Here is a 13,044-nt window from a genome sequence, read left to right as displayed (position 1 = left end):
ACAAACTGGACACACGGGAAGGGACAAGACCGAGATCTTGTTTTTTTTTTTTTTTTTTGAAAAATTGCGAAGACGCGCGAGGGTCAACTATGAGGGGCGCGAAACGGCGCAAAACACGACTGTCCCGAGCGCGGACAAAAGAAGACTGACGAACACAAGTTGGTTCGGGCGGGAAGACGGCCGCGCATGTGCAGTGCGCATGGGCGCGTGAGGACTAGCAAAGGACTTTGCTAGTGAAGTTTCCGATTGGAGGGGCTGCCGTGGACGTCACCCATCAGTGAGAACAAGCAGCCTGCTTGTCCTCGGAGAATGGAATTCAAACATGCATGGGATAAACACAAAGGAATCCTGTTTAGAAGGAATGGATCTACGGAATCTTAACAGAGATTGGGTAGCGACGCCGGTATTGGGAGAGTAAAACCGGTGCAGGGTGGACTTCTACGGTCTGTGCCCTGATCATGACTGAATAGATATGGATAGGCTGAAGTGTAAATTTTAAGGCGCTTCGATGGCTTCAGAACATTTAGTACAGGAACAGTGCTGGGCAGACTTTTACGGTCTGTGCCCTGAGAAAGCCAGGGACAAATCAAACTCGGGTGTACATATAAAGTATCACAAACCATGTAAAATGAGTTTATCTTGTTGGGCAGATTGGATGGACCATTCAAGTCTTTATCTGCTGTCATTTACTATGTTACTATAGTCAAAGTATCTGGTGACTCCAGAATGAGGCTTGGAATGTACTGAAAGAGGCACCTGGAACATCAGAATGATGCTTGGAATGTACAGAGAGAGGCGGTTGGAGCACCAGAATGAGGCTTGGAATGCCTAGAGAGGTAGCTGGAACACCAGACTAAAGCTTGGAAACTCATTGGCTGAATAGTGAATACCATCCAAAACCCATGGGAGGCTGTTGAGATTGTTGGGCTGCGAGCAAGTAAATAATGGCATTAACTCCTGTGGGAATGGGTGGGGATGGAGGAGATAGAATGGATCCTAGCAGGTACAGGTGGGTATGGGTTAAATTCCATTGGGAATGAGCAGGGATGGGTGAAATTTCTGTCCCTGTGCAACTCTCTACTTCACTCCCCCGTCACAAACAAAACATAAAGCCAACATGCCACACAAACACACACACTCACGCACTGCTCTAGTCACTAGGTCAATCCATTTGAAGCATGTGCTGTACAGTCCTCCATGCTCATTCACAACCTACCGCCACCACTGCCTCACCTATTTTATTGTTCAATCCAAACCAACAGAATACTTGGGTATCCCACTCTCCTTTATGTTAAAGAAACATATACGCTTTCCCATTTGTTTTTGTAGCCACTCACTTGATATCCTAAATTCCACTCTGTCCCGACAAAATGGAGTGTTCTTTATTAGAATACACTCCTGAATATCCTTAGTTTTTATTGTCTATTCACAAAATCAGTGATATAGTCCCATAAAGAGAATCTGTTCAGTAATCCATTTGATTCACCTTTTTTTTCTGGGGGTATAACTGCAATTTATTAATAAGTTGTAATCTATTTTTACTGTAACAAAGCAGGAGAGGACGAAGTTATGTGAGCAAACCATACAAAATATTGCAGTATGATCAACTTGCAACCAGAAATGAACAAAAAAAATCTAAGCTTTTTTTCATTATATAACACACCACATTTGTTACTCGCCATTACCATAAAGTTCAAGGCGGTTTATAATAAGATAAAACAGAGAATTTTCACAGATTTAACCATTATATATACTAATCCAGTCAAAACCTTTCATTTAACATATATTGCTAGAACAAAAACATTTTTTAAAGTTTCCTAAATTTTTTATAACTAGCCGTTTCTCTTAAAACTAAAGGCAAGGCATTCCAATGTTTTACTACCAGAAAGACAAAAGAGGAGGAACGTTTTCTTATATCTAACCTTAGTTGCACTAGGATACTGAAGCATTAAAAAATGTTTAGAAGATACTTCATAATTCTTTGCTAAACACATAGCCAGGTATAGCATATATTCTGGAGATTGTCTATATAAAATTGCAAATACAATTATACATAACTTAAATGCCACTATAGCCTCTATAGGCAAACAGTGCAGTTTAATCAATATTGATAAGGCACTGTCAAACTTGGATGCTTTACAGACAAGACACGCAACTGTATTTTGAAAAGTTTGCAGCCTCCGAATCAAATGTAACAGCCTGCATACATCACATTACAATAACCTAAACGAGCTAAAGTTAAGGCCTGCACTATTTGGAAAACCTCAGGGGTGAAACTAGATCATTTAAGTTTTTACAGTGCCCAGATCATTCATCAAGACCAATTTCACTCAAGTCTCAAATGTGTAAAAGTATAAACGCCCAATATTTTAATTCCTTTTCCATTGAGTATGTTATCCCATTTTAGTGAACTTCATCACAGGTATATAATTATAGCTACATAAGAACTAAGAGTAGCCATACTGGGTCAGACCCAAGGTGGACCCTAGCATCAGGTAACTATGATTCATATTGTTCTTTCCAATGTGCATCACCTTGCATTTGTCCACATTAAATTTCATCTGCCATTTGGATGCCCAGTCTTCCAATTTCCTATTGTCGTCCTGCAATATTTCAGTCCACTCATGTTTTAACATCCTTGAATAGTTTTGTTATCATCTGCAAAGTTAATCACCTCGTTTGGTGATTTATTTATAAATATGTTAAATAGCACCGGTCCAAATACAGATCCCTGCGGTACTCCACCGATCACCCTCCTCCATTGAGAGACCCTATCCTCCGTTTTCAGTCCAACAACCAATTCATAATCCACACCAGAACCTTGTCTCCTACCCTGTGACTTTTTTTTTTTTATTTATGAATTTTCATTTTTCATTCATGCATATACATAAATTTGGAAAATAAGAAAGCAATCATATGATTACAATATTGATAAAGAAATAATTATACATTTCTAAGTCCACAACAATTTTTGTCCAAGATCAAGGAAATTAAATAAAATAAAAAAAAGATGGAAATTAAGAAATATCAGAGGCTGAAGGCTTCTTCTTAGAGCGCAGCCGATGCATAGTACAGTATACAGGGACTAATTCACTCTTCCTTACTAGTAACAAATTCAAGAAGTTTCTCAGGTTCAAAGAACACATAATTTTGGGAATTAAAAACTACAAGACATCGACAGGGATACTTAAGCAGAAAAGTTCCTCCTATAGCTAACAATCTAGATTTAAGCTGTAAAAATGCTTTTCTCCTCTTTTACGTATCTCTGGATAAGTCCGGGAAAATTTGTACCTTTGCTCCTAAGAAGTCTTCATTTATATGACGGAAATATAACTTGAACACATTATTTCGGTCCATCTCGAAGGCAAATGTCACTAGCATGGTGGTTCTCTCTGTAATTATCTCAAGGGAATCTTGAAGAAATTCAGTTAAATTAACCTGTGCAGGAGTTCTCCCATCTCTAACACCAGCAATATATTGTATCCTGGTGATAGGTGGGAGATTCTCCTGCGGAATAAGCAATATCTCCTTCAAATATTTTTTAAATATCTCCAAAGGTGAAAATAAAGGTGACTTAGGAAAATTTAATATTCTTAAGTGATTTCTACGAAGCTGATTTTCTAAATACTCGATTTTCCTAAATTGAATCAGTTTTTCTTTGGAAAATAATGAAGAAACATTTTTCAAAGTTTGTACCTCAGTTTCTAAGGCCTCCAGTTTAGTGTCATGAGCTTCGAGCCTAGTTGAAAAAGTTTCTTGAATGACTCTTATCTCCATCATCTCTACATGTGTCATTGTTATCGCTTGTTTCAAGGTAGCGTTTAGGCCCTGTATAGCATCCCACAGATTATCGAGGGTCACAACAGCTGGTTTAAACATATCTCCAGGACCAACTAGAGGCGTCCCCTGCGTGTTGACAAGAAGGGGGAAAGCTTGTTGAATCAACCCCTGCTGGTCCGATGTCTCCGCTGGAGATAAGGTAACGACGGGGCCTCCTACACCAACCACCACGGACAATCCGTCTTCGGACGTCCTATGGCGTTGTTCCTCCGGCGTCCTCGTTCCGCCCCTGGGTCTCGGAGAAGCTGCATGAGAGGGAGGACTCAAAGACACTCCCTCAATACTATGTTCCGGTTCTCTTGCCGGATTCATCGAAGCGCTCGTCGAAGGTCCCGGTGTCCGCAGGATCATTGCGTCAAGAGTCCCCTGGCGCATCGCGGAAGTCTCCGTCCGACTCAAGGAGGTAAGTTTGGAGGGCTTCCCCTTTCTTTTACCCATAATGGGGCCCAGAAAAGTTCCGATACGCCAAGAGGCAGTGGCGTTCAGGAGCTGCAGGAACACACGTCAGCCTCAGGCGCCATCTTGGACTGGTCCACCCTGTGACTTTTTAATTTTCTCAGGAGTCTCTCGTGAAGAACTTTATCAAAAGCTTTCTGAAAATCTAGATACACTACATCAAACGGCTCACCTTTATCCACATGTTTATTCATGCCTTCAAAGAAACGAAGCAAATTGGTGAGGCATAGCTGAACCCATGCTCTGTCCCATTAAACCATATTTGTCTATGTGTTCCATAATTTTACTCTTTATAATAGTTTCCACTATTTTGCCCGGCCCAGATGTCAGGATTACCGATCTGTAATTTCCCTGATCACCTCCTACTGAGCTACTACTCAGTATTATAAATTTGTTTTTTTCCTGATTAAGTTTCAATTTAAATAAATAAAAGTGGCCCAGCATTCTAACATTTCCAAACCTCTCTTGATGTTAGGTATAATTCCTTCAAAAAACCCTGTAAATGGTAAACAGATTGTAATGTCATCAGCATATATAAAAGGATAAAAACCTAATTTATTCAACATGATACCCCATGGAGCCAATAAAACATTAAACAAAATTGGCGGTATTGGTGAGCCCTGGGGAACTCAACATTCCAGGACCCACAGAGCAGAATAAGCTTGTCTCATCCTCACCTCATAATTCCCTAGGAAGCGCATTCTCTCAATAAAGCTGGAGTGAACATATGCTCATTTTTCCTTCAAGAAATATGAGCATAGAAGCTAAGTTTCTCTGTGACTTCTGACTTAAATCCCTTGGCTGCTTAGAAACCTGGCAAGAACCTTGCATCAATGTCTGTACATTAATACAATCTTTCAACCATGATATGCCATTAAGACACTTTAAAATCTCAAATATTTGAAGCTAAGGTCAAAGAATTTGTTCAGAACAAAAAATGATTTTTCAACTCTTTGGCATGAACCTACTTGATAATATGAGGAAAGAGTTTGCATTTGTCCTGCACCATCTTATTCAACTAAGCAGGTGACTCATCTGGTATTTAGACTACTACAGTTTAGTTTTATAATCTTCTGTTCTTAAAGGGCCACTCACTACACGGAGTATCAACCATTAATTCTCACATAATGTTTGGTGGCAGTGCAGTGTACTACCATGCAGAAACTCCCTGGGTCCAACCCGAAGTCAGGTGTTCAATTCCCTGTGCACTATTTTTGGAGAGGGATGGGAAAGGAAAAGTCATGAGCCGCCAGCAATACCCAGTAGCCAGAGGAAGGTCTGTAATTACAGGGCTCCAGACAAAGCCCTGGTACACATCCCCAGGTACAGAATTGTCTTTACGAATGCACCAGATAACATAATGGTTTTATCTTTCCTGCACTACAGATACTAATGCCACATTATAAGTACTGAGAAATATTCCAAAGATTCTTGAAAATTGCTTAGTTAGGAGAGGGAGAGAAGTGGCAGTCACTGGCAGATAGGGAGGGAGTGTTGAAAGAGGGCAAAAATGCTGCACACCAAGGGGGAAGGGAGAAATGCAGGACACTACAGGGGAGAAAGATTTTACTTTTATATAACCCCCCTCCCCCTGGCTTATACTGAGTTAACAGTTTTCCCCCATTTTCAGAGGAAAACATAGCTCAGCTTATACTCAGATAGACTTACATTTGAGTATACATGGTACTTTAAACATCTGAAAACTCCATTTTTTTTCTGGTGAATAAACTGAGGTACATCTGCACTATTTGTATCATGCTGTTACTGCAATTATTGTAAATGGGAAGGAGGGGGTAAAAATTACTACTTGGAAGTGATAGAAATATTATGGAATATAGAATCCGCATTTAAATATATCATTTGCACTTGCACAAAACTAGGTGCAAGTAAGAATTGCCCAGACTAGTGTTCTGCTGGCTTTTGTTCAACATCCCCAATGGTCCATCATTTAAAACAGAAAAAATGTAAATATTTATAAGCATTTTTTCTTTTCCTTTCTGCACCAGAGAAAGGTAAGAGACATCTATGCAACTTTTTATCTACTCATTTCCAGTAACTATTTTTAAACTGGCACTCTTCTGCGTCATGTACTGTTTCTGCAATAGCCAAGCTAGAGAAATTGGACAAGGGAAGAACATGACATAGGGGGGAAATTCCTGGGTAGTTGTGAATGAAGGCTCTCACTCATGATGGTGCCAATGTAAAAAAAAAAAAAAAAAAAAAAGAATTAACCTCATTTATGAAAAATAATCTAAAAGCTTTAGAATCCATTTAATCTGGGTTAACACAGGGGTCCACAAACTACAGAATGCAGGATGGATGCAGTCCTTGAAACAAGTTTTTCTGGAAAAGTCTGGGGAACAATGGTTATTTTCTTGTTCTACAGCTGCAGGACTGGAAGCTGATGCCTTCAGCTCATGAGGCTCTAGGAGGTGAGAAAGAAAGAAAGAAAGAAGAGAAGGGGAGGGGAGGGGAGGGGATTAAGGCAAAAGCAGCAAGGGCAGAGAAAGGGGAAGGGAGAATGGGGGCTAAGTAGGAATGAGGTGGGGTAGTATTATCTACCATACCCCTGGAAACCCTGCCCCCTATCTTCTCCCTTCCGCAGCATTTGCAAGAAAAGAACCAAACATGGTGCCATCAACAAACACTTTTCTGAGGAGGACCCCAACCCTACCTCCATCTGCCAGCAATTTGAAGTGTCCTATGTGGCTTTTCATACACAAAGTCTGGGACCCTGTTGGCAGCCCTTAACTATCAATACACAACAAAGAATACTGTAAACTCTTTAAAATTTCTTGTAAAGCTATTTTAAACTAAGCGTGAAGGGAATACTGTCATTTTATTAATTATAGGAAAAGTCCACCAAATTACTAGGTCTATACATGAAAAGGAGTTTCACCATGTCAGACATTGCTTACCCCAGATGAGGAATTCTCTCACACATCCCAGTAATGCCACCAATAAGATTGTTATGGGAGATCATAACACCTTTTGGAATGCCTGTGGATCCACTTGTATACATGATTACTGCAATGTCGGAAGGTAATGGAGCAACTTGCGGTTTGAACACTACGAAAAAAAACAAGAAAAAAAGTTAATTGAACATTACTTCAGCTTATGGAAGAGGTGTCAAGCTGTTAGAGCTGACTTAAAGGTTGATATCCGAAGTTCTCTCTCAGTTTGGCCAAAAATCTGCATCAGCCAGTCTCATCAGAACCTCAAATAAATGACACCTCTTAGTAATAAGGACAACAAAATTGCTGTAATCTACCCTTGCAAATCATTGCAGTCCTGCTTGGATAAAGGTACAAAATGAACACACACAACATATGAATAATGGCTTTTCGTATCAGATCTGTACCCTGCCTGCAGAATGCAATACCACAGATTAAAAAAGGAAAAATCAAGAATGTGATTTCAGTTAAAGCAAGGATTGGATTAGTAGCTTTTCCTTTCTGGAGGATTAGTTTTCCTTTCCTAGTGTAAAGAATGGGGACAGTCTATGTTGAGTTTCTAGGTTGCCAATATATCTTAAATAGTACCGTTATATTTTTATTGATCTATTTGATGGACCACATTTTATTTTAAACCACCGAGTTACATGCAGTCTAATAATCAACTAGATATAAATGAGATAAAAAGAACTTTTCAAAGAAACAGATGCGAAACAGTTTAAGTTGTATGTGCATTAAATTCAGGGGTCCTTTTACAAAGGAGCACTGAAAAATGGCTTGCGGTAGTGTAGGCGCAGGTTTTGGGCACGCGCAGAACCATTTTTTTGCGCACCTGTAAAAAAGGCCCTTTTTTTGCCTAAAACGGTCATGCGGCAAAATCAAAATTGCTGTGCGTCCATTTTGGGTCTGAGTCAGATTCTTTACCGCGAGCCAAAGACCTAGCGGTAAAGAATCTGGGCAGTAATGACCTACACGCGTCAAATGCCACTTGGAGCGCATCCATTACTCAACCCAGAAAATAAAAAATATTTTTCAGACTCGCATAGCGGACAAACGCCAAAATTGAAATTACTGCAAGGGCCATGCGGTAACTCTAATCTGGCGTGCGTAGGTGCCTAAGCGGTTTAGTAAAAGGGGCCCTCGATGAGCTCTGAAGGGGCCAACATCTGGGTCATGATTCTAAATCTGAGAACTTCATCATGGCAAAAAAGTAAGGTAGTTATGTACAAGACATGAACAATCAGAACAAAACTGGATTTTGCAATGATTATAGCATATTAACATAAATTTCAGGTGCTGCATTTCTGCTTAGTCCAACCTCTGGCTAGACTTGGTTAAAGGAGCTGATAATAAACTGAAGGAACTTTATGTAGGCTCAGCTGTGGGCTAGAGAGCAAAAAGGGAAGGACGTGGAGAGTTTAGTGGAGAGTACACCAAAATTGAGAATGCAAAACTCCTATAATATATATACACATGCACACACACAACTTATCATGCATTTCAATATAAACAACTTACTAACCAGTTACATGGAGACTGAATTTACACAAACTTGATTATTACTTTTTGTACATAAGATTGCAAGATTGTGAATTCTTTTTTTCCTTTTCATAGGTGTGATCATATTCATAAATAAATATGTAGTTGGCATGGACAGATAGACTGGATAGGCTTGTGGTCTTTATCTGCCACCATTTTACTGTATTTCTAAAAACGAATAGTTTCTATGTAATGTTAGGGGGCTTGTTATAAAATATTACTGTATATTTATCTGTGATGTTATTGTTGTACATCACTGAAATATTTTGAAATGTAAATACTTAGGAGGAGTTTAGTGTTAAAGTCCAAACAAGAGTTATGTCTAGAAAAAAAAGTGTAAACGATTTTAATAGGAGCACAAACTGGTAGGGGTATGGAAGAGGGCAAAAGAACAGATCATATTTCCAACATGGACACAAGCAGCACCACCTGGCATGCTGGGAACTGAAACTGCTTTAAATCAGCATTCCCATGCAATCAGTAGCAGATGTACAAGCCAGCATCCTCTCCCTGCATCCAGAACACAGCCACACACACATTCACATGACCCTGCCTCTGGTACTGTGTAACCAAGGAAACTAACAGGAAACAAAATCAACCAAAAGGACAAAACACACTACACATCTTGGTCCCAAGATTTTGGATTTACCATTGGTGACCAGTGTTACAAAATCCTGGCTTATAGTAGCAATGGGTTAAAGAATTCAGGAGAAGAGAGAGCAGGAGGGACGACAAGGGCGGTATGCAGTAGAGCTGTACCAAAGAGCACATTTAACTATTCAGCCAAATACGAATAAAGCAAGGATACATACCTGTAGCAGGTATTCTCCAAGGACAGCAGGCTGATTTGTTAAAAAGTTTTGCCAGAGCCTTCTAGCGCACGAACTGCATGCACCGCGCATTCGTGGACTTCCTGCCCGTCGCGTGAGCATTCCCGCTCAGTTTAATAAAAAAGCAAATAATAAACAAACAACAACTCCAAAGGGGAGGTGTGTGAGAACAATCAGCCTGCTGTCCTCAGAGAATACCTGCTACAGGTATGTATCTTCGCTTTCTCCGAGGAGAAGCAGGCTGCTTGTTCTCACACGTGAGGTATCCCTAGCAACCAGGCTCACTCAAAACAATGAACATTGGTCAATTGGGCTTCGCAATGGCGAGGACATAACATAGATTGACCTGAAACCATAAACAACTGAGAGTGCAGCCTGAACAGAACAAAAATGGGTCTAGGGGGGTGGAGTTGGATTCTAAACCCAGAACAGATTCTGCAGCACCGACTGCCCAAACCGACTGTCGCATTGGACATCCTGCTGGAGGCAGTAGTGAGATGTGAATGTGTGGACTGATGACCACGTTGCAGCCTTGCAAATCTCCTCGATGGAGGCTGACTTTGACGCAGCCATGGCTCTAACATTGTGAGCTGTGACATGGTCCTCCAGAGTCAGCCCAGCTTGGGCATAAGTGAAGGATACGCAATCTGCTAGCCAATTGGAGATTGTGCGTTTTCCAATGGCGAGTCCCCTCCTGTTGGGATCAAAAGAAAAACAACTGGGCGGACTGTCTAAAGGGCTTTGTCCATTCCACGTAAAAGGCCAATGCTCTCTTGTGGTCCAAGGTGTGCAAACTGCTTTCGAAAGGGTGGGTATGAGGACAGGGAAAAAATGTTGGCAAGACAATTGACTGGTTCAGATAGAACTCCAACACCACCGATGGCAGAAACTTAGGGTGCGTGCGGAGGACTACTTTGTTGTGATGGAACTTGATGAAGTAACAGCCACCAAGAAAACCACCTTCCAGGTCAAGTACTTCAGATGGCAGGAATTCAGTGGCTCAAAAGGAGCATTCATCAGCTGGGTGAGAACAACGTTGAGATCCCATGACACTGGTGGAGGTTTGACAGGGGCCTTTGACAAAAGCAAACCTCTCATGAAGCGAACAACTAAAGGCTGTCCAGAGATAGGCTTACCCTCTACATGGCGATGATAAGCACTAATCACACTAAGGTGAACTCTTACGGAGTTGGTCTTGAGACCAGACTCTGACAAATGTAGAAGTTATTCAAGTAGGGTCTGTGTAGGACAAGAAAGAGGATCTAGGGCCTTGATGTCACACCAGACGGCAAACCTCTTCCATTTGAAAGAGTAACACCTCTTCGTGGAATCTTTCCTGGAAGCAAGCAAGACTCGGGAGACACCCTCCGAAAGACCCAAGGAGGCAAATTCTAAGCTCTCAACATCCAGGCTGTGAGAGCCAGAGACTGGAGGTTGGGATGTAGAAGCAACCCCTCGTTCTGAGTGATGAGGGTTGGAAAACAGTCCAATCTCCACGGTTCTTCGGAGGACAACTCCAGAAGAAGAGGGAACCAGATCTGACGCGGCCAGAAGGGTGCAATCAGGATGCCTTTCTCCTACATTGGGGGACAGGCCTTCTGTATGTGTATCCACCCATGCCTCTAGTAAGGAAGACTTTGCTGAAACTCAAGCAAGACTGCAGAACCATGATCCTGATTGCACCCTTCTGGCCGCGTCAGATCTGGTTCCCTCTATGGATCTTTTTGCCACTCAGATCAATCATTAGGTCCCTCAGTTCTGTTCCAGACTTCAGCCATGGTTCCGCAGTCTTGATTGAGTTTCAGCAAAGTCTTCCCTACTAGAGGTATGGGAGGATACACATGCAGAAGGCCTGTCCCCCAATGTAGGAGAAAGGCAGTCTGTCGTGGGCCTGAAGTCTGGAACAGAACTGAGGGACCTAATGATTGATCTGAGTGGCAAAAAGATCCACCGAGGGGTTGACCCATGCTCGGAAGATCTTGAGGACTACACCAGTGTTCAGTGACCACTCGTGAGGTTGCATTATCCTGCTGAACCTGTCGGCCAGACTGTTTACACCTGTCAGATAAGTGGCTTGGAGAAACATGCCGTGACGGCGAGCCCAATGCCACATCTGGACGGCTTCCTGACACAAGAGGGTGAGATCTGGTGCTCCCCTGCTTGTTGGTGTAGTACATGGCAACCTGATTGTCTGTCTGAATTAAGATTACTTGGTTGGACAGCCGATCTCTGAAAGGCTTTAGAGCGTTCCAGATCACTCTTAATTCCAGGAGGTTGATCTGAAGACCTCTTTCCTGAAAGGACCAGGCTCCCTGAATGTGGAACCCGTCTACATGAGCTCCCCCCCCCCCCCCCCCCCAGGAGAGATGCATCCGTCATCAGCACTTTTCGTGGCTGAGGAACTTGGAATGGTCGTCCCATGGTCAAATTGGATCACATCCTCTAGATCCCCTGCAGCTTAAAACCACTGGGAAGCTAGGGTCCATTGAGCTGATCTCATATGTAGATGTGCCATGGGCGTGACATGAACTGTGGAGGTCATATGCCCCTGAAGTCTCTACATCTGCCGAGCCGTGGACCTGCTGAGACGCTCGAACCATGGACAGCAGGGATAGTAGGTTCTCCGCCCTTGTCTCAGGAAGATAGGCTCGAGCTGATTTTGGTCCTAGTGTATTTTGCTTTTCTCTTTTTTCTCTCCAGGGTCTTTTTATGTATTTATGTTTATATACCATTTTCTTGATCAAATAGATTATCCAAAATAACTTAAAAAGTTTTATATACCTACCATCATATCTTTACAGGACAACACTTCCCTGTAAATATATGCATTTCAGAGTAGTAGTTTCCTCCTAAAAGAAAATGGTTGCATAGCAACTGCTACTATGCCAACACAACATTATGGTTGCAATGTATATAAGACCTAAATATCTTGAATGATGACAGAATTGTGAAAGAAGCTATGAATTAAAGTACACTTAGCCTCTAAATAATACGGAATTGTGATTAAAAGGTAACATGCAATGTTCGTTTTACATAAAACTCAGCTTCCATCTTTAACTTATACAGGGAGATTATGCAAATTAATACTAGGTCACTAACTTTGAAATAAGTTTTTAATCAAAATCTAGAGAACAGGGATAGTTTAGGTTGGTAAGGAACGGCTTTCTATAATCAAATACATAAGATATTAGAAATAAAATATTAAAAGGAAAAATGCAGTACATACAGTTTTGAGACTTGGCCCCCATCTCCTGTACTGCAGCCATAGAGCTGACAGTAACTGTTTCAGATAGATTGCACTGTGGCTGTTTCCCATCCACAAGAATGATGTGCTTCAGTTTTGGAATCTCCAGAATGATCCCCTGTGAAAATATACAGGCAGACATCGGATATCTCATTAGCCAGCATTTAGAATGAGGGGGATG

At 41.5% G+C, this 13,044-nt stretch overlaps 1 protein-coding gene across 1 annotated transcript in view; it reads right to left on the bottom strand.

Moving 5' to 3' along the window:
* Positions 1-13,044, bottom strand: part of ACSL3 (acyl-CoA synthetase long chain family member 3) — a 276,216-nt gene that overhangs the window by 63,772 nt on the left and 199,400 nt on the right. Inside the window, exons 5-6 of the mRNA XM_030216043.1 lie at positions 12,846-12,981; positions 7,215-7,365 (exon numbers count right to left, since the gene is read on the bottom strand). Of these exons, the coding sequence (XP_030071903.1) occupies positions 7,215-7,365; positions 12,846-12,981 (287 nt within the window). The remainder of the gene's footprint in view (positions 1-7,214; positions 7,366-12,845; positions 12,982-13,044) is intronic.

Source organism: Microcaecilia unicolor, chromosome 10 (assembly GCF_901765095.1).
Source record: "Microcaecilia unicolor chromosome 10, aMicUni1.1, whole genome shotgun sequence".
NCBI lineage: Eukaryota > Metazoa > Chordata > Amphibia > Gymnophiona > Siphonopidae > Microcaecilia > Microcaecilia unicolor.
Note: the sequence above shows the minus strand (reverse complement) of the source record. Positions and strands in the feature narration are given on the sequence as shown.